The 22,250-nt window shown below is 42.7% G+C and overlaps 1 protein-coding gene across 3 annotated transcripts in view; it reads right to left on the minus strand.

The window, feature by feature from the left end:
- Positions 1-22,250, minus strand: part of RASA3 (RAS p21 protein activator 3) — a 269,176-nt gene that overhangs the window by 163,009 nt on the left and 83,917 nt on the right. For 2 of the 3 annotated variants that reach the window (XM_049856231.1, XM_049856230.1), the window contains exon 2: positions 10,007-10,124. In XM_049856231.1, coding sequence (XP_049712188.1) covers positions 10,007-10,124 — 118 coding nt within the window. Of the gene's footprint in view, positions 1-10,006; positions 10,125-22,250 lie in introns of those variants that run through there. The other variant, XM_049856232.1, reaches the window with a different exon arrangement.

A 22,250-nucleotide genomic window follows, 5' to 3' on the forward strand; every position in this document is an offset into this window, starting at 1 on the left:
CAGGGGAAACCCACAGCCCACTCCACAGCTCTATTTCCAAAACTACTGCAGGTTTTGGTAGAAATGGCAGTTGCCAAATGGTAAATTGGGAAGAGATTCCCAAACCCCTGTGAGGTCCACAAGACTAACAGGACCCAAAACCTTAATGTTAGTAACTGTCGACCCACCTCTCAATTTCGATAAGATAACTTCTCACGGCAGAATACTGCAAATCTAAAAATACTCTTAGATTATGAAAATGATGCAGACAACTCCTTTAATGCTGAACTGCCCTAGATGCATTTAAATGTACACCACTTGTCCCAGAAACTGAAGTAAAGAAACAAACCGAAAGGAAGGTAACACGGTGTGGTACCTTTCTAAACTAACTGGACACTTGAGTCCGGGCCCGGCCCCTCTGTCACAACCAGGAGTGTAAACCTGAGCGTCACTCGTCTTCTCTGGCCCTTGCTCTCCCCACAGCTAAAATCCGTGCTAAGTCTGGAATGTTTGGGTGCAGTGTGAAATACTTCCGCGCTGTGTAAGATTGCTGTAAACTAGTTCTCGCTCAGAAAAAAAAAGATGAAGCATAAATAATAGATGCTTCCACAGAAAAAAATACAAAGACTTGAGGATATCTGATCTACATAAAACTACCCAGAAAAATCCACTTCACAAAACAAGGCTCACCTATAAAAATAGCAATTGTAAGCATGATTAAAATGCAAAAAAAAAAAAAAAAGTCTTTCCATGAAAAGCTATTCAGGACAAGGTCTACTCTTCGTGAAACTAGAGTACTGATTCTTTCTTTGAATTTGCCCAGCTCCACCTGGCTGGGTATTTACAACATAAGCTGCTGGCAAACTGAGACAGGTACTGGTTCAAAGAAGCCAGGTCAGAATAAAATCAGGTGCCCGATGATGGACAGAAACTGGACACAGCCAAGGAGAGACGGTACCTGCCCCGTAGGAAGCAGTCTGCTTGGACCAAACACAACACAGCATGTCAGCCTGATTAAGAAGAGGAACACCTGGCTAGTGCAAATAATTAATCCTCGACTGCTAACTGAGAGGTTGGAGGTTTGAGTTCACCCAGAGGTGCCTCAGAAGAAAGGCCTGGCAATCTACTTCTGAAAAATCAGCCACTGAAAACGCTATGGAGCACAGTTCCGCTCGGACACACACGGGGTCGCCATGAGGCAGGGTCAGCTCGACGACAACTCATGTTTTGTTCTCTCACAGTCACTCGAAGCACTCCAAGAAGTACCACTCCTTAAATTTATTATTTTTCTGGAACTTCTCTAAGTGTGAATTTGTGCCGATCAAAAATATGCGAAAGCAAACCTATTGCTTTTACTTTGGCTGTTTATAAAGCAGCTTATGTTGTAAATGTCCAGCCAGGTGGAATAGGGTAAGTTCAAAGCTGCCCTGAGTGTTCAAACAGAAAGCAGCACGAAGACAATTCAGTGACTCATTCATTCGTTCACTAATTCAGCAGACTGTTACTGAGCACCAAATTACGTCTAAAGAACAGAACTAAGTGTGGTGGGGTATACAGAATGTTTAAAACATAGCAGAAAAAAAAATGTTGTAGAGTCAATCCTGTTTTAGAGTAGAACTGTGTTCCATAGAGTTGTTACCTTTTGGAAGGAGCCCTTGTGGCGAAGCGGTTAAAGTGATCGACTGCTAACCAACAGGTCGGCGGTTCGAAACCATCAGCGGCTCCACAGGAGAAAGATGTGGCAGTCTGCTTCTGTATAGATTTACAGCCTTGGAAACCCTATGGGGTCGCTATAAGTTGACTCGATGGCAGTGGATTTGGGGTTTAGATCACCAAGCCTTTCTTCCAAGGGTCCTAGAAGTCCATGTGCAGTCATCAGATGTGACCTAGGCTGATCAGCTATGCCGGTTAATAACCTCCTCACCATCCAGCAACCAAAAGGTCAGCTCACGGCCCAGCAGTCCGCGCACCCCGGCCAGCGCCGTTCTGATTGCTCAGTGCTGCACCGAGTTAGCACTCCTTCTCCTGCATTCATCAGAGGACCTCCCGGGTGGGAGGGTTGCTAATGATTTCTGCCTTCAAAATCTCTTGGCATTGATCCCTTGGCAGCTTCTCTCTGTTGGGTTCAGTCTCCTGCCACCTTCTCTACCAACACATGCAGCCCATGATGGCACACGAGGTTTATACACAGAAACACAAGGTGACCACGGGCCCCCCGGTGACAGCCCTGAAGCCTTGCTGAGGGTTACAGTTCAGACATTCAGGGCAGCTCGGTGCTTCCCGGACTTCACCTCCCTGGACATTTACCACTTCAGCATCTGCTTTACAGACAGCCAAAGAAAAACGGGCAGGTTCGTTCTCCCATATTTCCAACCAGCACAGCACACACACCCAAAGAAGTTGCAGAAAAATCATAAATCTAAGGAGTGGTACTGCCTGGAGTGCTCCAAGGGACTAGGAGAGAACAGATATTCCTATTCAAGCTGACGTGCTGTATTCGGGGTCTTCCTAAACCTTGCATTTGGTTCAGACTTACTTTTTTTTTTTGCTTTAACTCAAGAAATTAGAGAGAAAAGTAAATGTTAGGAGAGAAGATATGGCTTGGATAGTCTCATAATTTCAAAGTAGGTGTTTTCTAAGTCAACAACGTGATTTTTATTAAAAAACCTTCTGAAAGAATGAGTCGTCTGTCTTCCCTAACCACTAACTTCCTCCTGTGCCCTTTTCGTTTCTAACCCCAAGTGACTCCTCCCCTCCTGAATTAAACTTTGGGAACTGTTGAGGTCTTTCTTGGTTTAGTCATTTCTACCACACAAAAGTACTATTTTCTGAGCAACTTGCATCTTTCAGTATGAGCAGAAAGAAACTTTCATATCATTGACCCAGTTGCTCCTTCTGAATACCAAAAGGCAGTTTCTACCCATCCCTGTGGGAACAAGCTTTGGGTAAGAAAAGTTTTTTAAAGTTTGCTTCCTGGCAAGAATGACAGCGGTTGAGATTCTATCATTATGCCCATAGGGATAATCTAACTCCTCTCTCCTTGTTTTATAAGGTTTATCTTTGTTAGCTTCTAATTTTATGTTAAAAATACAAACAAAAGGATACAAAATACATCCCACCATCCCATTGCCCCAAAATAATAACCACATTGACATTTATGTATTAAAAAAACCCATTGTTTTCAAGTCGATTCCAACTCATAGCAACCCTATAGGACAGAGTAGAACTGCCCCATAGAGTTTCCAAGGAACGCCTGGTGGATTCGAACTGCCAACCTTTTGGTTAGCAGTCGTGGCACTTAACCACTGTGCCACCAGGGTTTCCCATTTATATAAGTATGTGTATGTATATATATATATATTCCAAACAAATTTTGAAGCAATCACAATGTTCTAAACAAAAGGCAATCCTACTATAAATACATCCTTGTAACTTGCTTTTATCACTTAACAATATACAGCCAAATCCTTAAAAACAGAAACCATCAAGATGCTATAAACCAAAACCAAATCCAGTGCCATCGAGTCGATTCCGACTCATAGCGACCCTACAGGACAGAGTAGAACTGCCCCATAGAGTTTCCAAGGAGCGCCTGGTGGATTCAAACTGCTGACCCTTTGGTTAGCAGCCGTAGCACTTAACCACTATGACACTAGGGTTTCCCAAGATGCTATAAGCCAAATGTAAATGCTGGTTTTATATTCGAGGGATGGGGAGTAAGCAAAGAAGTGAAAGAGAAGGAGACAAAAAGCAGCAGCCACTCCTGGTCCAGTGTTGCTTTAAGTCACATAGTTCTTCTACCTGTTGTGACCCTGCGGCCATACTGGTTTGCTCCCTTCTCCAGATGCCACTACAGATAAAACGAAGTAGAGATGAAGTTGGAGGGCAACTGTGAGAAGGGAAAGCAGTCGTCTGGTGCTGGAGATGTGTGGAGGGTGGACCTCACTTTCGTTGGGATGGGGTAGGGCTCTCTGCTCAGGGGTTGGTACCAAACCCGAGGTTTGAGGAACAGCCTGGATCAGAGCTGCCCCCTCCTCTCTCTGAGGCCACACCCCCTGAAGCTGAAGGTGGAACGTGAGGGTCGAATCAGAAGAATCTTGGGACAACTCTTCACTAAGCTTTGAAGCTGTCTTTTCATACATATGTCATTTTTGGGGGAAAAGTAGGCAATATTATTATCCCAATTATCATTGAGGATAGAAAGAGTATTCCACTTCTTTATGAGAATAAAAGGAAATGAAAACACTGATATTTTGTGGTATATTCTTGGCAATGATTGGACTAACCCCAGCATCCAAGAGATTTGATTTTTAATTGTTTCTGAGTTTTGTTTTGTTTTTTTCTTAATAACATCAACATGCTCCTTTTTACTGGATAAAATGGCGATTTCTTCCATGACGTAACCTTCCCCTTGGCATCCAATTTATTTCTCTCATGTACCAAAGGGCACTGGGCTGGTGGAGGGATCTACTACTGTTGTTTGAGAAGCAGGAGACTGGCGTCTTCCCAGAGGAGGCCGTAGGATATTTTCCGACAGATTTACTATGCAATTAAGGGCAGGCAGCTCTTTCCTGAGCTTCCAATCCAATTCCATGTAACTTTTGAGCTTAAGTAAACAAATAAACAAATAATGAGTTGCTATTTAAAAAAAAAAAATTTTTTTTTTTTTAATTTAAATGGTTGGAAACCCTGGTGGCCTAATGGTTAAGAGCTATGTCTGCTAACCAAAAGGTTGCCAGTTTGAATCCACCAGGAGCTCCTTAGAAACTCTATGGGGCGGTTCTACTCTGTCCTACAGGGTCACTATGAGTCGGAATCGAGTCATCGGCAACGGATTTCGTTTTTTTTTTTTTTTAATGGTTAAAAAAATTATTGCTCTAAAAAGTTAAACGTGTGAACAAATTCATTTTCAACATAATGAAAGTGTTTTTCCCAGGAGAAGAGAAACTTTGCCCAAAATCATTTGGCTGGAAAAGAGACAAAGACAGGGATAGAAAGGCCTTTTCCCCCTCAATATGTCAGTTCTGATGAGTTTCTAAAAGTAAATCTGCCACCGATGCTATTGCCCAACCTCCTGTCTCCCATGTTGAAAAAACGAAGAGGACTTTTCCTTTAAAATATCAGCATGGTAATTGATAACGATACTCTGTAGATACTACCATTATAAATGTTAGCTTGAAAAGTAAAATTGCTGCCACGCCCCTACTTTTACAGATAGGGAGAGACTGGCCAAATTTCACAGATAGGGAGAGCTGAGGTTTGATGGGGAGCTTGATCACTTGATCCTCAGGAATAACCTTCTTTCAAGGAAAAGGAAAGAAGACATCTGTTCTCTTCCTTTTCTTTCTCACACATTCCATTTGCAGTTTCATGCTGAGTCAGAAGGCAATATTGGGAAACAGCTAATCCTAAACCCTTCTACACCCAGACGGACGTTAGAAGGGGCTTTTGCTGGTTGTTTTGGTCTCCGTATTGTTCCCCCTTGATAGGCTGTGCAGCACTGCTGGGTGTTTTGGTCTCCGTATCGTTCCTTCTGATAGGCTGTACAGGCTTGTTGGCCTTGACAAGCTGGCCTGCCAGGCTGGGAATCCCCAAAGCTAGAGAACAGCATCCTAAGGTTACTTGAGTTCAAAGATGCAGATGTAGGCTTTTTTACATTATACAGTGACTTTAGGGGCCCTGGTGGTACAGTGGTTAAGCACTCGGAGGCTAACCAAAAGATTGGCGGTTAGAACCCACCAGTGGCTCCATGGAAGAAAAGACCTGCAGATCTGCTCCCACAAAGATTACAGCCTAGGAAAACCCATTGGGGTAGGAATCAGCACACAACAACAGTGACTTTGCCAAATGAATGATCAAATCTCTCACGTAATGCTGGTCCTGGAAACATGCTGAGAAATCAGAGATACATATCTTAGAAGTCACCACCATGACACACAGCAGAGACAGGGCAGCAGCTACTTCCTTGGAGGCAATAGCTAAAATCTGGGATGTGGTCACCTGAGTCTCCCAGGGGCTAAAAATTGCCTGTGCTGATAATCTGGTCCAGTCAGCTCTTCCTTATATCTCTTTCTCAAGTCTAGCCATTTCCTTCCATTCTCATAGCTGTCATCTGAGTCTGCGCCTTCATCTTCTCTTGCCTAATCTATAGCAGAACCTCCAGACTGGCCTTCTGTCTCTAGGCTCTGTCCTTGCCAATCGAGGCCATTTCAGAATGTAAGTTCAGTATTTTAAAATATGGTCTCTCCACCATTCTCTCTCCTCTCCCGTTTTTTGGAATTCCCAGAAGACATCATCATTCCACCTTCTATGTCTCTAAACCTCTATACTCTATACTAACCTCTATACTTCATTTCTTTGTCTCTCTGAGCTGTACTTCAAATGCTATCTTGTCATTTACTAATTCTCTCTTCAACTGCATCTAATCCACTATTTAATTCATTCACCAAGTTTTTAATTTAAATTCTTGTATCTTTCATTTCTAGAAATTATATTTGATTCTTTTTCAAAGTGGCTTGATCATTCTTCGTGGTTTCTTATTGTTGCTCATGTTTTTAAGCTTGTCCCATTAATTTCAATACGTTCAACTTAGGTTTTTCATATTCTTTGTTGGATAACGCCATTATCTGCAAACCCTGCAGGCCTGTTTCTGCTGCCTTTTGTGTTGGCACTAGTACAGGATGCTTTATTTCCTTGTGCACTTTATATATTTTCTACCCTGAGCTCATCGTCCTTGGAACTTTATATATAGGAATTCCTTGAGACCTGGATTAAACTGGGTTCCTTCAGAAATAAATAAATTTGCTTTGGACTGGCATACAGCTGCCTCAGTGGTCATTGAGGAGCTACTAATCCAAGGCTACATTAATTTACATTCACAGGTTGAAGTTTTTTGGACCACAGAAGTAGTGTGGATTCAGGCTATAAACTCATGTGAGAACCAGTTTTTGGTTTCAAATATTCAGCACCAAGTGAAGACAGGCAGGTTTCCTTGCAAACTTCTTTTATAGGGTGGGCTTATTTATTTTCCACCCTTACACTCAGAGTAGAGCTTTATTGGGTACCAGCTTGCAAGGCCCATCAGTGTTAATAGAGTTGTTTGCGCCAATGTTAAATGATCACCGACACCTGTATTTTTTTAAGCTCTTGGAACTATTTTGTATAGGTTTTTGTCTCTTTCTTTACTTCAGTTTTAACTCTTTCTGCCTTCAGTAGCCACTCTGCTTATCTGGCACGCTAGATAAGAGCTCAATAAGTATTCACTGAACTAATGAATGAAAAAAATAACTGAGCGTATTAAAACTGTCTATAAAAAAAAATTTTTTTTTTATACTAAACAAAGATTAAATAGTCTGCGAACAAGAGTCGGAAGCTTTGCGTGTGTCAGGAGTATTCACTTCAGTGCACTCTCTGTAGTGTTAACTGGTTTCTTAAGAAGACATTTGGGGAGGCACCACCTGATTCTGGCTATAGCACAGACAGATGACTGGCTGGCAGAGACAGTGTTACTACAGCATTATTTTTATGTAGCTCTCAGTCTTCCTTCCCTGCTCCAGAAGAGCATTCTCTAATGCCACTAGAACCAGAAACCATGGTTTCCAGTTCTAAACCTGTCTGAGATATTTCTGAAGACAATGGGCCCTCATTTCCCAACCCCACCTATAACAGAGGCTCCACAATAGATCGCAGGGGTCCTTTTCCAGAGATTTTGATTTAGCAGGTATGGGAGGAGCCAGGGTCAGGACAGAAACCCAGCTCTACAGTCTGCCAGTAATTCACCAGGTTTGTGATCCACTGACCTCTAACATCAGGCTATTTAAATATAGAAAATATTTCTCTCAAAGAGTAGTTAACATAAAACAAACAAACCCGCGAAGAAACGAAACCCACTGCCACAGAGTCAATTCTGACTCATAGCAACCCTACAGGACGGAGTAGAACTGCCCTACAGAGTTTCCAAGGAGCAGCTGGTGAATTCGAACTGCCAACCCTTTTGGTTAAGCAGCCGTAGCTCTTAACCACTGTGCCACCAGGGCTCCAAGCTAACATAAGGGGTATAGTAGTAGTTACTTCCATTTTTCTTAAGGAGAAATTATCAATCCCATCATCACCTTCATCATCAACACCATAAAGGCATTCTTTTTTAAAGTCTGACACTATTCTTCAGTCTTTTTTAGTTTTCTTCCACAACTTATTTAAAAAAACTCTGGAATAGGCAAGAAAATAACACAAACAACTATCATTACTCGGCCTTAGCAGCAGCGTCACCGGAAGTATATTACAGAGAGGCATTAGCAGCGACGGTGCACACGGAAGAGAATAAAATATGTTTCCAGTCTCTCTCACGGGCAGGAAATCCTTAACGGTTTTCTAAAAATTAAATTCTTTAAATCATCAGAACGTGCTGTTTTTTCCCCACTTAGAAGTCACAAAATGCGAGGATATAATTCATCTGCTAAAAATGTTCACAAATTAAAGTAGCTGTTTTGATGAAACCACACAACCAATAACTCTAAGCCTGAGGGTGAAGTCACTGGCCGCAGAGATGTCTCCTTTGTTTCATGAACTGCTTCATTACCAAGAACTCATCTCTACGCTTCACCTGCGCTAGCCACTACCTGACCAGTTGCCACTGAGTTGATTGTGACTCACGGTGACCCTGTGCGTGTCAGAGTAGAACTGTGCTCCATAGGTTTTGTTTCCTTTTTTTTTTTTAATAATGTTTTATTGTGTTTTCAGTGAAAGTTTACACAAGTAATTAGGTTCCCGTTTGACAATTTCTACACAAATTGTTCAGTGACGTTAGTTACATTTTTCAAGATGTGTCAACATTCTCTTTAATTATATTCCATAGGGTTGTTTGTCAATGGCTGATTTTTCAGAACTAGATCGCCAGGACTTTCGAGGAGCCTTTGGGTAGACTTGAACCACCAACCTTTCAGTTAGCGGCCAAGCTCATTAAACGTTTCCACCACTCAGAGACTTGCTGGACTACAAACCCCTAATTTCTCATCCCGTCTTCCAACACACTTTATAGTGAAATGTTTTGCCACCTCACCATTTCTCTCTTCTGGTTTCTCTCCTCTCATTCCCTATATAAGTTGCTGTGTGTGACTTTTACGGTGCTATCACTTCCTACCCCTATGTGCACCTCCCAGGCACATTTCATTTCATTATATATTACGGCGTGGTTAAGAGCTCCGCTGCTAACCGGAAGGTCAGCAGTTTGAAAATCCACCAGCCACTCCTTCAAAACTCTATGGGGCAGTTCTACTCTGTCCTATAGGGTTGCTAACAGTCTCGATCGACTCAACGGCAATGGGTTTACCCGACACGTGGTCCAGGAAACTGTAACATCACCACCACCATCATCGGGGAGCTACCTAGAAATGCAAATTCTCAGGGCTCCTAGCGTGGGTATCTGTGTATTAACAGGCCCTCCAGATGATTCTTACATAAGCTAAACTTGAGAAACACTGATGTATTACGCAGCAAACTTCTCAACCTTAAGAAAAACTACATGTAGTCCTTTCTTGGAGTCTTGAAGAGACAGAGAGTACTCCTCTCTTCGTCAAATTATATCAATAAATGTTTTCTATGTCTCTAACCTCAAGTTCATAGTTAACTCGATGACCATCTTAAGCATGCCTCTTTAGAAAAACTTAAAAGAAGATGGTAAAAAAAGCTCTCCAAATATATTTCCCCTCTCAAAATCCTTGGTTTGTATTCTTTTGTTGCAATAGACACTTTCCAAAAAAAAAAAAGTTCCTTTTAAACAGGTAGGGGATCTATTACAAGTAGTTACATATGTGTATTACGGGCACTTGGTAAGCAAATACCAGTTCACCACCAAGGACAGAAGCTCAAACTTCAACCATCCTGCAAGTAAGAGCCCCATGTGACTATTTCTTCCACCTCACTCAAGCTAACCAACATAAAAAATGGCAAGATGGCACACGTGTTCGGAATACTGTTTATACTTGTAGAAAATATATCACTAACAAGTAAAAGCAACAAAAGATATTACCAGAGTGATTTTTCCACTATTTTGGTCCTGAAAACCTCCTCTTGGTCCAGGTTCACAGTGCAGTAGCAATCCCGCATCTTGTTTGGCCCCGGGTAAGTGGGAAGATTTTTGGCTTCACCTAAAAAGTAAATGTAGCATATATCATCTCCTGAGCATAGAGATAGGTAGTCACCATGGTTAATCACAGACACATTTCCAAATAACGTATTTGCTTCACAGTAATGCACCTGCATTCTCTTTTGTACATTCGTTAGCTCTTAATAAGGTCTTAGTTTTCTTGCTACCCACGGTGAGTCAAGTTACCAATGAGAATACCACTCGTACTGTTAAAATGCAAAGTAACATCCACATCACCCTCTAAAATAAAATGGAGAAAGTAGGACTCCATCAGCCTCGGAATAAAGGTTCGCTATTTGTTTTGTCTTGTTTTGTTTTGCTTTGAACCCACACGAGTCCCTTATATTTTGAAATCAATTTTATACTATTAGGTCAAATTTTATATTATTAGGTCAAAGTTGGGGCAATAATTAAGGAGAATAACTCTGACTTTTTCGTTGATAAGATTAAACTATACACTTCGGCTGCTTAAAATACTGAGAGATTTGCCTGTTAAGAAAAAAATCTGGGAGGCTCAATGTGAGCTCACATTGAGCTCTTCCCGAACCCCCTTCCTCTATATAAAAGCCCCAATGAAGTATCTAAATCCGTGAGTGAGGGAGAGCTTCATCTTCAGAAACATCAAGGCAGCCAGTGTACCAGGCCGGCCCTGCAGAAAGTGTCCACACCATACCCAAAAAAAAAAAAAAAATTTTTTTTTTTTTTTTTAGTAACTCCTTATTTGCCCTTGGGTCTGTCTAGAGACCATTATCAAAACCCCCAAGTGCGGGCACCCTCCACTAGATGCTCCAAAAGGGCACAAATGGTAGGTTGAAATAGCACAGTTTATTGGTGAATTGAGAGAGAGAACAAAAATGACTGAATGAAAGGTAGCTTTTTAACGCCAACAACTGCACCCCAGTTTAAGTCAGCTCTGTGGAAGAAATACCTCTAACACGGTCTCTCCTCCCAAAGCCCTTATTTGCCTCCCGAGTCACTATGATTCTGAAGACATCTGGCACTGATGTCCGCACCAACAGACACAAAACAAAGAGAGAGAACTGAATGGTGGGACAGCCAACAACACACCAAGGCACATGCTGCCTTCTGTAATTGTTACCTACCCCACCTGCTGCTGTCATTCCAACTCATAGTGACAGAGCAGAACTGCCCCATGGGGTTTCCAAGCAGCGGCTGGTGGATTCGAACTGTTGACCCTTGGGTTAGAAGCCAAGCTCTTAACTACTGCACCTTGGGGGCTTCCCTGTTATTGCTACTCAGGGCTAAACCACCCTAACCTCGTTGAAATTTTAAAAAAAAAAAAAAGATTAGAAGTTTTTCGGAACTCCACCTTCAGAATTAGTGCTGAACACACTTAAAGTCAAAGCCACCTAGCGCGGTCATGCTTTCTTTTGCATAATCCCAACAAAAACACACATTATAACTCACTTGAGGAAATCAGTTCATTTGAAAAGACGCCAATTTGCAAACCAGCATGCATGAACCCTCGAAGGGCAGAAATAAACTTGATATGCTTGAAGATTTTTTAAACTTTTCATGAATATGTTATTAATTTCAGATACTGAGTAGAGAAATAAGTTAATAAAGGGCTTTAATAACTGCATGAATGCTTTTTATGTTAATAAATATTGCTTCTGGTGCATCAAAGGTGCTTTTTTAGGATTTCAGCCATCATTGGTTGCTCACGGTCTAATTTGCATTATGGGTTATTTCCTATCCCTGGGCCAGAACCCATGGCCCTACATTCCTGAGCCTCAGTTTCCTCAAATATAAAAGCAAGAGAGCGGACTAGCTCTCAAAGCTCTTCGGGCTCTGAAATGCTTCTAACTCGAAAGGCTTTGGACACTTTTCTCCTGGGAATCATCAATGACTATTAGCTAGTGAAGAAAAGAAAAAATGAATGTCTTCTTAAAGTCACTGTTATCCTCAAAACACCTCAGCACTAAACCCCTCCCACTAACGTGCTATTTATACAAGAGTGGAGCACGTGAAAACATGGCACTCAGACAGCCAATCTGCCAACAGGCACCTGAATCCAAGCCAAGCTGCAAGTAAGTCGTTAAATGTCAAAAGACAGACTTCCTGAAGAATTTCAGCAGATGTGAAAGGTCATATATGGGCATGTATGCAGGGTACGTCATGTATTCACAAGCACCAAAGGATAGTTCCTTCAAAGCGATGGTAAGAAGTGGAGAAAGATGGGAAGGGCCTGTGCAAGGAGGAACAGACACAGATCTCCTGGTCATTGTTACTTCAACTCAGCTGCATCGGAAGAGGTGGCCCATCACACACGCCACGTGTAATGGGTCTCTTAGACCTTCTAATGCTATTTTTGGAACTGGTCACTTTGGCAGCATTTACAAATTGTTAACCTCAAAACCACCTTGACTTTTTTGATTTTCCAGCTGACAGCATTACCAGCGGAATTAGGGTTTACAATAGTTCCCCTTGGAATTCAACTTTTTTTTTTTTTTTGCAACAAATACGTATAGATATTTTGCTGCAAGTTCTCATTTTTCTTAAAAAGAAAAAAAAATTTTGGAAGTCCTTTGGTAAATAGTTTTGGTGGAAAATACAGAACTGGGATTTTATTCCTGTCTGTTATCCAAAGAATCTCAAAACACAAGCCATAGTAGCTAAGACTCCTTGAATGTGGGGACTGTTAGGATGGAAGAGACAGGATGAGCATTCTCTGAACAACTTGTACGACAGACGCTTGAAAACTGCCAGATTACCACGTGGTGGGATTCATGCCGTCTGATTCACGTTCCTTCCCGTCCCTCCCTAACCCCCAGTTTGGACTGTTGTGGAAACATCCTGGTTTCTATGACAATGGTGACACCAGTGAGGCCAGCCAGTCGACCTGAGCCAACATCAAACAAACCACTTCGACCCAGAAGGGGTTGGAAGCAGCTCCCAGCACTCCCGCCCTTTGCCACATCATTCCTCCCAGTGCCCTGATGGCTTACGAGCCCCACCTGAGGCTGGACCGAAAAAGACCCGCCAAGGGATGAATGACTCCTGGGTGTCTGCTTGGAGCATGAAGCCCAGCGGAGCAGTGGAACGGCTCTGCTCTGACGGTGCTTCTACCATAAGCGTTATTATGCCGGTTGCATTTTCTCTACTGTGCTCAGAACAGACCACTGTTTCTTCCATGTTGATATATATGCCAAAGGCCAGAGGTTGTTCTCCCTCCCTAACCCCATTAACTACGACAAAGCCGCCCCTGGTGTAAAGCCGGAGTTGAATTATTTGTTGACTGAATGGATGACTCAAGGACTACAGTGTAAGAGAAAAGTGAACTCTGGCTTTATTCTAAGAATTCGTATGAAAATTATCCATTTGCACATGACCACTCCTATTAAGCACGATCTCTAAAATTTATACTCTCTATTTACCACAAAACTGTTCCATTTAATAGTCTGAAAAAGAAAAATTTGACACCCACTACTAGTTCTGGAAACATAGAAGTAAAAGGCAGCCCTTAAAAATAATAACATAAACAGTGATAAAACAGCAAACCCTTATATCCAATTACAGGCATCATGCAATGCAACTGGCAATCACAAAAATAAAGGTGATAATCTGAAGGCCATCCTTCCGAGGCTATCACTGGTAATAATTCGTGCTGGGGGAGAGAGCTTGCATTGCCATAACACAGCCAGAAAAACCGAAACAAGAGGGGAGCCTGTGGCTGAAGTCTGACCTGGAGAGAGGCAAGAGCCAAGTTCTGGATGCTCATACCTCCTTGGAGAGTCTACGAAGTAACACCAGGCCATCCGAGAGTCTCTTGCTATTAGCCACCGTTGAGTCAGTCCCCAGCTTCTCGGAACAAAGCGCTGCCCGCCCGTGTGTCATCCCCATGATCGGTAGAAGATGGAACCATTGTGATCCATAGGGTTTTCACTGGCTGACTTTTGGAAAGAGATCACCAGGCCTTTCTTCCTAGTCTTAGTCTGGAGGCTCCGCTGAAAGCTGTTCAGCATTACAGCAATGCACAAGCCTCCTGTGAAAGACGGGCAGTGGCTGCACCTGAGGCGCATTGACTGGGAATCGAACCCAGGTCTCCCCCATGTAAGGTGAGAATTCTATCACTGAACCACCACTGGTTCAGCCACACTAGCGTTGCTAAAGAAGCCCCCTCTCTTAAAAGGCCAGCAGCCAGTAAGGGTGGGCTCAGTGAACAATCCCCTCTGTACTCTGAGAGGAGAGGAGACTTCCAGGGACTGCGGGAGTCCTCTTAGACCCCAGCCTCAAGCCGTTACCCCTTCGAGCCATGATCACAGCTCCCTTTCCTTCCCGCAGCAAACCTGAAGACACAGTAAGAAGCGATGCTGTGTGTGATGTTTGGCCTCTTGCCCACTGCAGCCTCCACAAGGGCAAGTGCAGGGTCTGCCCTCGTTCCTGCTGGGCCCCCAGCACCTAGCAGAGCAGGTGGTATCTAATAAGCACCCCACCACCACAAATCACGTTGCCGCATAGAGCAAATGGTTAAGAACTTAGCTGCTAACCAAAAGGTTGGCAGCTTGCATCTACCCAAAGGGGGCTTGGAAGAAAGGCCTGGCAATCTACGTCTAAAAAATCAGCCACTGAAAACCCTATGGAGCACAGTTCTACCCTGACCCAACGGCACCTGGTTTCTGGTAGCTACAAATGAAGAAAAGGAGAAAAGGGGCATAGAAGGGAGGAACGAGTGCTAGAGGATTCTAACTCAGCAAATCCCCCGTTCTTTCAGCTGTGAGCCTGGAGCCTGCATCTAACAGGAACAGTTTTGAAGCATAGATTGTGGATGTGCTGGACAGCCCCCAACTCCACACTGCTTTGGCATTTTTAAAAAAATTTTTTTTTTTTTTTTTTAATCTAAGGTATGGTATTCTTTTGACTCTGCTACAGACAGGTCAAGCTTGCTGAAATGATGCATAGACAGCTACATGTGGCTGGCGCACTATCCAAGTAAATGCAATCTCCCCTGTTCAACAGAGTCAAATGGTCTCCATTTACGGGAGAAGGGTATATGAGAGGGTTATAGCTCGTAACGGACTCCATCTTCATGCAAGTCTTTCAGTCATCCTGACTTAAAACATTTAAACAGATCTACAAAGCCTGTTAGCCAATATAGCATATTATCACAACATAAAAGTCTATTTTCCCAGAAAGAACAGTGTCATGATCAAAATATTCTATTTCCTTGAATACATCTTTTACTGCCTTACTGTTCTAGCACTTGATACTAAATAGGACAAAACTCCATTAAACCAGATTAGACTGGATTTCTAAACCAAGTGATAAGCAGCCTCCTCTACTGCACACTGATTTAGAAGTCCGGAAAACTCCATTTTGATCTGACTCCACGGACGTCAGCAACTGCCTGGGCCACCACAGGGCTGGCTGAAGTTACAAACACAGGTGAAACGTGCTCTAGGGAGGAGTGTGGCATGGGAATATTTACTTATATACATTTTGTATCTCCTCCCACTTCCAAAAAGAATAGGTAGCATGTTCTAGTATAAAAGATAAGTATATATGTAAAATGGCTCAGCCCTTGTGGAAAAGCTTGGCAGTCCCTCAAAAAGTTAAACATAGAACTACCATCCCATTGCTGTCAAGTGGATTCCAACTCATAGCGACCCTTTAGGAGACCATAGAACTGCCCCATAGGGTTTTCAAGGTGAATTCGAACTGCCAACCTTTTGGTCAGCAGCCAAGCTCTTAACCACTGTGCCACCAGGGCTCTGTAAGACTCAGCAATTCTAATTCTAAGTATATTCAAAAAAAATTGAAAACAGGTACTCAAGTAGATACTCATATACCAGTGCTCACCGCAGCATTACTCACAACATCAGAAAGGTAGAAATGACCCAAAAATCCATCAATAGGTGAGTGGATAAACAAAATGTGGTATATACACACCATGGAATACTACTCAGTCATGAAGAAAAATGAAGTTCTGATACATGGCGCAACACAGAGAAACCTTGTAAACATCATGCTGAGTGAAATAAGTCAGACATGAACGGGCAAATATTGTATGACCCCACTTAACATGAAATATCTAGAATAGGCAAATGCAGAGAGACCAAACTTTATTAGTGGTCAGCAGGGGCCTGGAAGGAGGGGGCAAGGTGGAGTCATTGCTTAAGGAGCCCTGAGATTCTGATAAGGGTGATGGAAAAATTTGGAAATGGTGATAGTTGCACAACAGTGTGAATAAACGTGGTTAAAGTCACTGAGTTAAACACATAAATATGGTTGAAATGCAAAAAAAGTACAAAATAAGGCTGTTAAATGGAAATCAAAAATTGAAAAAATGGTAGAAGGAAAATTGTATCTATTCAACTCCAGCACGTGTGATTCAGCACGAAACTTATCTCTGAGTTTCCTAGTAGCTAAGTAAAGATGGAAATAGAGTGAAACACACGGTTCCTCATTTGTTGTTGTTAGGTGCTGTCGAGTCGGTTCCGACTCACAGTGACCCTATGTACAACAGAACGAAACACTGCCTGGTCCTGAGCCATCCTTACAATCATTGTTATGCTTGAGCTCCTTGTTGCAGCCACTGTGTCAATCCACCTCGTTGAGGGTCTTCCTCTTTTCTGCTGACTCTCTACTTTGCCAAGCTTGATGTCCTTCTCCAGGGACTTATCCCTCCTGACAACATGTCCAAAGTATGTAAGATGCAGTCTCGCCATCCTTGCTTCTAAGGAGCATTCTGGTTGTACTTCTTCTAAGACAGATGTGTTAGTTCTTTTGGCAGTCCATGGTATATTCAATATTCTTCACCAACACCACAATTCAAAGATGTCAACTCTTCTTCCTTCTTCCTTCTCCCTTATTTGTTGTCCAGCTTTCACATGCATATGATGTGATTGAAAATACCATGGCTTGGGTCACGCGCACCTTAGTCTTCAGGGTGACACCTTTGCTCTTCAACACTTTAAAGAGGTCCTTTGCATTAGATTTGCCCAATGCAGTGCGTCTTTTGATTTCTTGACTGCTGCTTCCATGGCTGTTGATTTGTGGATCCAAGTAAAATGAAATCCTTGATAACTTCAATCTTTTCTCCGTTTAGCATGATGTTGCTCATTGGTCCAGTTGTGAGGATTTTTGTTTTCTTTATGCTGAGGTGCAATTCATATTGAAGGCTGTGGTCTTTGATCTTCATTAGTAAGATTCTCATAATTTGTTGTTTTTGCTGTTGCTGTTGTTTTTTTTAATACCAAATTTCCAAGAGAAAAAAAAATTTAGAGAACTTTATTGCTAGAATTCTTACACAAGAGACATTAAATGGTGGACTGGGCAATGTCTTCCACAATAATTTACAAAAGATGCAGAAACATTCTTCATGCGGTTACTTCTTATACTGTCCATCAATAAAAGTGGAAGCATGATATATGATTCTAACTTTGTGAAAGGTTTATCAGTAGACAAGGTGGGTGCTAAGTTAAGGAGGAGCAGCTTTTTGTTGATCTCCTTAATTCCACTTCACAAGCATTTCTACAACTTAATACCTCATCTCACAACTGGGTTTCTTACAACATCTAGAGAGCCAGGAATCCGAAGGTAAGCAATGGGATAAGATCTGAAGTGATAACAGTCATAGTAGTAGCAACTCAATAGCTGCTGTCACTCAAGTCCTTGAACAAACTCCATACTGATTCCCCAGGATTACTGTGCAGTAAAGAATTAACCTTGCCCAAAAAGAGGTCTGGCCTTTGCCCTGGGATGTAATCTCTAAGTCCCTGGAATGTCCTGCCTGATAAGAGTGCCCTTGTTTATCTGGGGTCTTTGGGCCATGTCATATAGTCTAATCCTACAAATGTGATTTATAGTGCAAGTTTTGGAACACACATATCAGCTTGACCTCCAGAGGGACTGGAAACTAAGATCAGCCATGCAGGCGGTCAATAACATCTATGTAACCAACCTCCAATAAAAACTCTGGACACCAAGACTCAGGTGAGCTTCCCTGGTTTGCAATACTTCATGAATATTGTCCCACATCATTGCTGACAAAAGTTAGCACTGCCCACAACTACTAGGAGAGGACAACTGGAAGCCCTGCACTTGGACCTCTCCCGGACTCTGCCTCATGTGTCTCTTCCCTCGGCTGATTTTAATCTGTATTCTTTTGATGTAATAAACCATAACTATGAGTATACCAGCTCTCAATGAGTTTGAGTCCTAGCAAATTATCGCACCTGAGGGTGGTTTTAAACAAACAAACAAACAAAAAAACCCAAACCCAGTGCCATCGAGTCAATTCTGACTCATAGCGACCCTACAGGACAGAGTAGAACTGCCCCAGAGAGTTTCCAAGGAGCGCCTGGCAGATTTGAACTGCCGACCCTTTGGTTAGCAGCCATAGCACTTAACCACTATGTCATGAGGGTGGTCTTCGGGACCCCAAATTTGCAACTGGTGTCAAAACTGAAGGTGGTGTTGGGGATTCCCTAACTTTACAGTTCCTCATTCATACAGGGCAGAAGTTCTTCAAGCCCCAAGGATAGCAGGGTGGATGGATCTTCTGAATAGCTGGAGGCGTAGGGTTACCCCTACTGGCCTGTTCAGATGAACTGGTTGTCTGTCCACTGTTTCCCCACATCCTTCAGTCCTGACACCTGTAATACCTGACTACACTTGTTTGTTCACTTGTCCATCTTCCCTCCTGACTGTGAATTCCTCAAGGCAAAAACTGCGTCTTATTTCTGCTTTGTTTTCCAGAACCTAGAACAGTGTCTGTCAAATAATACACATTCTATAAATGTTTTCATGAATGAATGAATGAGATGACCTGCTGAGTAGGGGTGTAAGAGTATGTATTATTCACTTTCAAAGATAATTTCCAAATACACTGTGGTAGATTAAAGATTGCCACAACTTCTTTTCTACTGCTCCCTCCCTCTGAATTGGGGCTAGCCATAGTGACTTGATTGACCAAAAGAATTTGGCAGAAGTGATTCAGCATGGCGTCTAAGATTAGGTCAGAAGAAGTTCTGCACTCCCACCCTAGTCTCTCAGAACTCTCTCTCTGGGTGCCCTGAGCTACCAAGTAAGAAGTCAGACCATACCAGAGAGACAATGAATAGGTGCTCCAGTTGACAGCCCCGGGTGAGTGCAACTCTCCAGCCATCTTCACCAAGGCACCAGGCATATGAGGTTGTCTTAGACTCTACAGACCAGCCCACCCACTGGCTGAATGCTATCACCTCCATCTATGCTGCATGGAACTAAAGAATTACCCAGCCAAATCCTGCCCATATCATAGGACACAAATTCCTGATCCAAAAAATCATGAGCTATAATAGAATGGTTGTGTTTAAGCCACGAAGCTTTGAAGCAACCAGAACATACACAATTTCTTTAGTTTCAAAATACTCATATATCACTAGATAAAGTGGCATTTCACTTCCTTTCCCTTCATGCACATTGGTTATAATTTAAAAAATACTATTAATCCAGCAATAAAATATCCAATAGATGTCCAGGGGTCACTTTAACACATATATCATTGTCTTGGTCATCCAGTACTGCTATAACAGAAATACCACAAGTGGATGGCTTTAACAAAGAGAAGTTTATTCTCTCACAGTCCAGTAGGCTAGAAATCTGAATTAAGGGTGCCAGCTCCAGGGGAAGGCATTCTCTCTCTGTCAGCTCTGGAGAAAGGTCCTTGTCATCAGTCCTCCCTTGGTCTGGGAACATCTCAATGCAGGAACCTCAGGTCCAAAGGATGCACTCTGCTCCCAGCACTGCTTTCTTGGTGGTATGAGGTCCCCCATGTCCTCTGCTTGCTTCTGTCTTTTATATCTCAAAAGAGACTGGCTTAAGACACTATCAAATCTTTTAGATCTCATCAATATAACTACCACTAATCCATTTCATTACATCATAGTGACAGGATTTACAACACGTAGGGAAATCACATGAGATGACAAAATGGCAAACAATCATACAATGCTGGGAATCATGACCTAGCCAAGTTGACAGATATTTTGGGGGGCACAACTCAATCCATGACAATCATATGGCCTTTTGAGGAAGCATAGATGGAAACTTGTCGTGGGGACTGCAAGGGTGGGCTTGGAGAACAGGGAAGAGAATGGAGACTAACTTTCACTACATACAAATTGGTACCTTTTGATTTTGATAGCATACGCGTGAATTATCTTTTCAAAAATAATAAAGTAGTAATATGCGTGCAAAAAACCGTAAGTGGAATGAGGGAACACGTAAACTTGACATGTGCCATCAACAGCTGGATGACGGCAACTCGCAGGGCTTAACGTCCAGGAACATCTATTCAGGGCCGACAATGACCACAAATCAAACACTTCCTGATCACCCACTCAATCCAAATATGTTGGTGCCATGGTAAATATTAGGGACAAGTAGTAGCATAATGTTGTCATTATGATGAATTCCACTTGTGTTTACAATTTTAAGGTCCAAGACAGTTATTTTTAATATCAATTACTAAACTAACAGACTCTAATGAAGGCAATTAAATAAAGCTCTAGCTTCAGTGTCCAGGAGGCATGGTTCATTGCTTTGCTTTGTAAAGATGGGCATCAGACCAAGAACTGCTGGCATGTTGTAGCTCTATTCTTGATGTGCCCGCAGATAGGCCTAAGGAATACACCTCAGCCTTAGGCAATGATGTTCATCCTAGACTTCCACTACCTCTTATCTTTTTATGAACTAGAAAAGGTGCCACTTGCTCAAGACCTTTGATTCCCATTTGCCAGGAGAGTGTTGCAATATACTAAGCTTGTTAGCATAAGGAACTTTTCCATCATCTGTCAGAAAGTCATCACAATAAATACACAAATCTATGATGCCCGTGACTGGACGGTTCCCTCTTAGCTGTGGTGACCTTGGGCTGGCCCTACTGTTGTCACTGAAGAATCTGTCTTCTCTCTGTGAGTGTATCTACTCAGACGTCTGGTGGCCCTTAGCTGAAGTCAACACTGAGACATATATGTGTTCCCTGCATAATGGTTTTTAAAATTTTGGATTAGTTGACAACATTTAAAAATAGATTTCACTTTTTAAAAAATCCAAAAACCCCACCCCTCCTACAGACTCTTGGCACACATCCCTTGTGGTAATAATGTTGACCCTGGGTAGCAGCTGCCCACTTTCCACCAGGTACATCCATTTTGCCACAGATGGCACTTGGCCTGCTGTATTCATATGCAGGACCTGTCCTGCCCTGGAGGTATCTGGGTATATGATTCCCACTAGCTTAGGTCTTTCGTTGCATTGTGACTACCAAAAACCATCACTATAAAGAACTACTGCTACCCAAAACATTTGATAGAAATATTACCTAAGTAGAAACACAAGGACCCTCACAGCTACCTGGCTGCCCCAGATTTCCCAGGGCTCCCCAAACCCATGTGAGTGTGCCTTCTCCCCTGAGCTCCCTCTCCACATCCAGTCTGTCCTGTGCCGCAGTTCTTCAGAGCTCGGCTCTCTGTTAGCCAAGGTGCAACCCACACAGAGGAGAAGGTTCAAGCTCCCCACCCAATCTAAGAGGCATTTGGGTTCACCTTGAACAATGGAAATTTCTGGTTGGGTGGAGTCCTGTGGCAGGTCAGGGAAGCAGGGAATGGGGAGATAATTTGGGGCAAAGGTTTGTGATGCCTCTATAACTACAAATCTAGGGGTGGACCCACCCTGCCTGCTGCTATTAGGGAACTCTGTGGCTCCCACACTGGCACTCAGCTTGGCTCACATGGCCCCCTGAAGAACAGAGCAGCTTTCACGCACACACTAATTGCTGCTCTACCCACTCCCCTCTGACTGCCAACATCGTAAGGTGCTGGGGGCAGGGAAGGTGGCAATCTCCGCTCACAGGCTGTACATCATTTAATGCAAGCGTTCCTTGATTAATTGCTGAGATCCCGTGCTGCCAAAACAGTAATTACAACGTGCTGAAACACCTTGAATGTTTCTCTGCTTTCATCTAATGATCACGAGTGCACAGAAGATGGGAGAGAGACCTCAGAAAATCTAAACTACAGCTTACGTTCCCGGACATGAAGCAAAAGCCTAAAAACACCAAAAAGAATATTAGAAGGAATATCATCCACGTCCCTATCTTCGGGTTGATTGCATAGACAAC

This window comes from Elephas maximus, chromosome 17, assembly GCF_024166365.1.
Source record: "Elephas maximus indicus isolate mEleMax1 chromosome 17, mEleMax1 primary haplotype, whole genome shotgun sequence".
NCBI lineage: Eukaryota > Metazoa > Chordata > Mammalia > Proboscidea > Elephantidae > Elephas > Elephas maximus.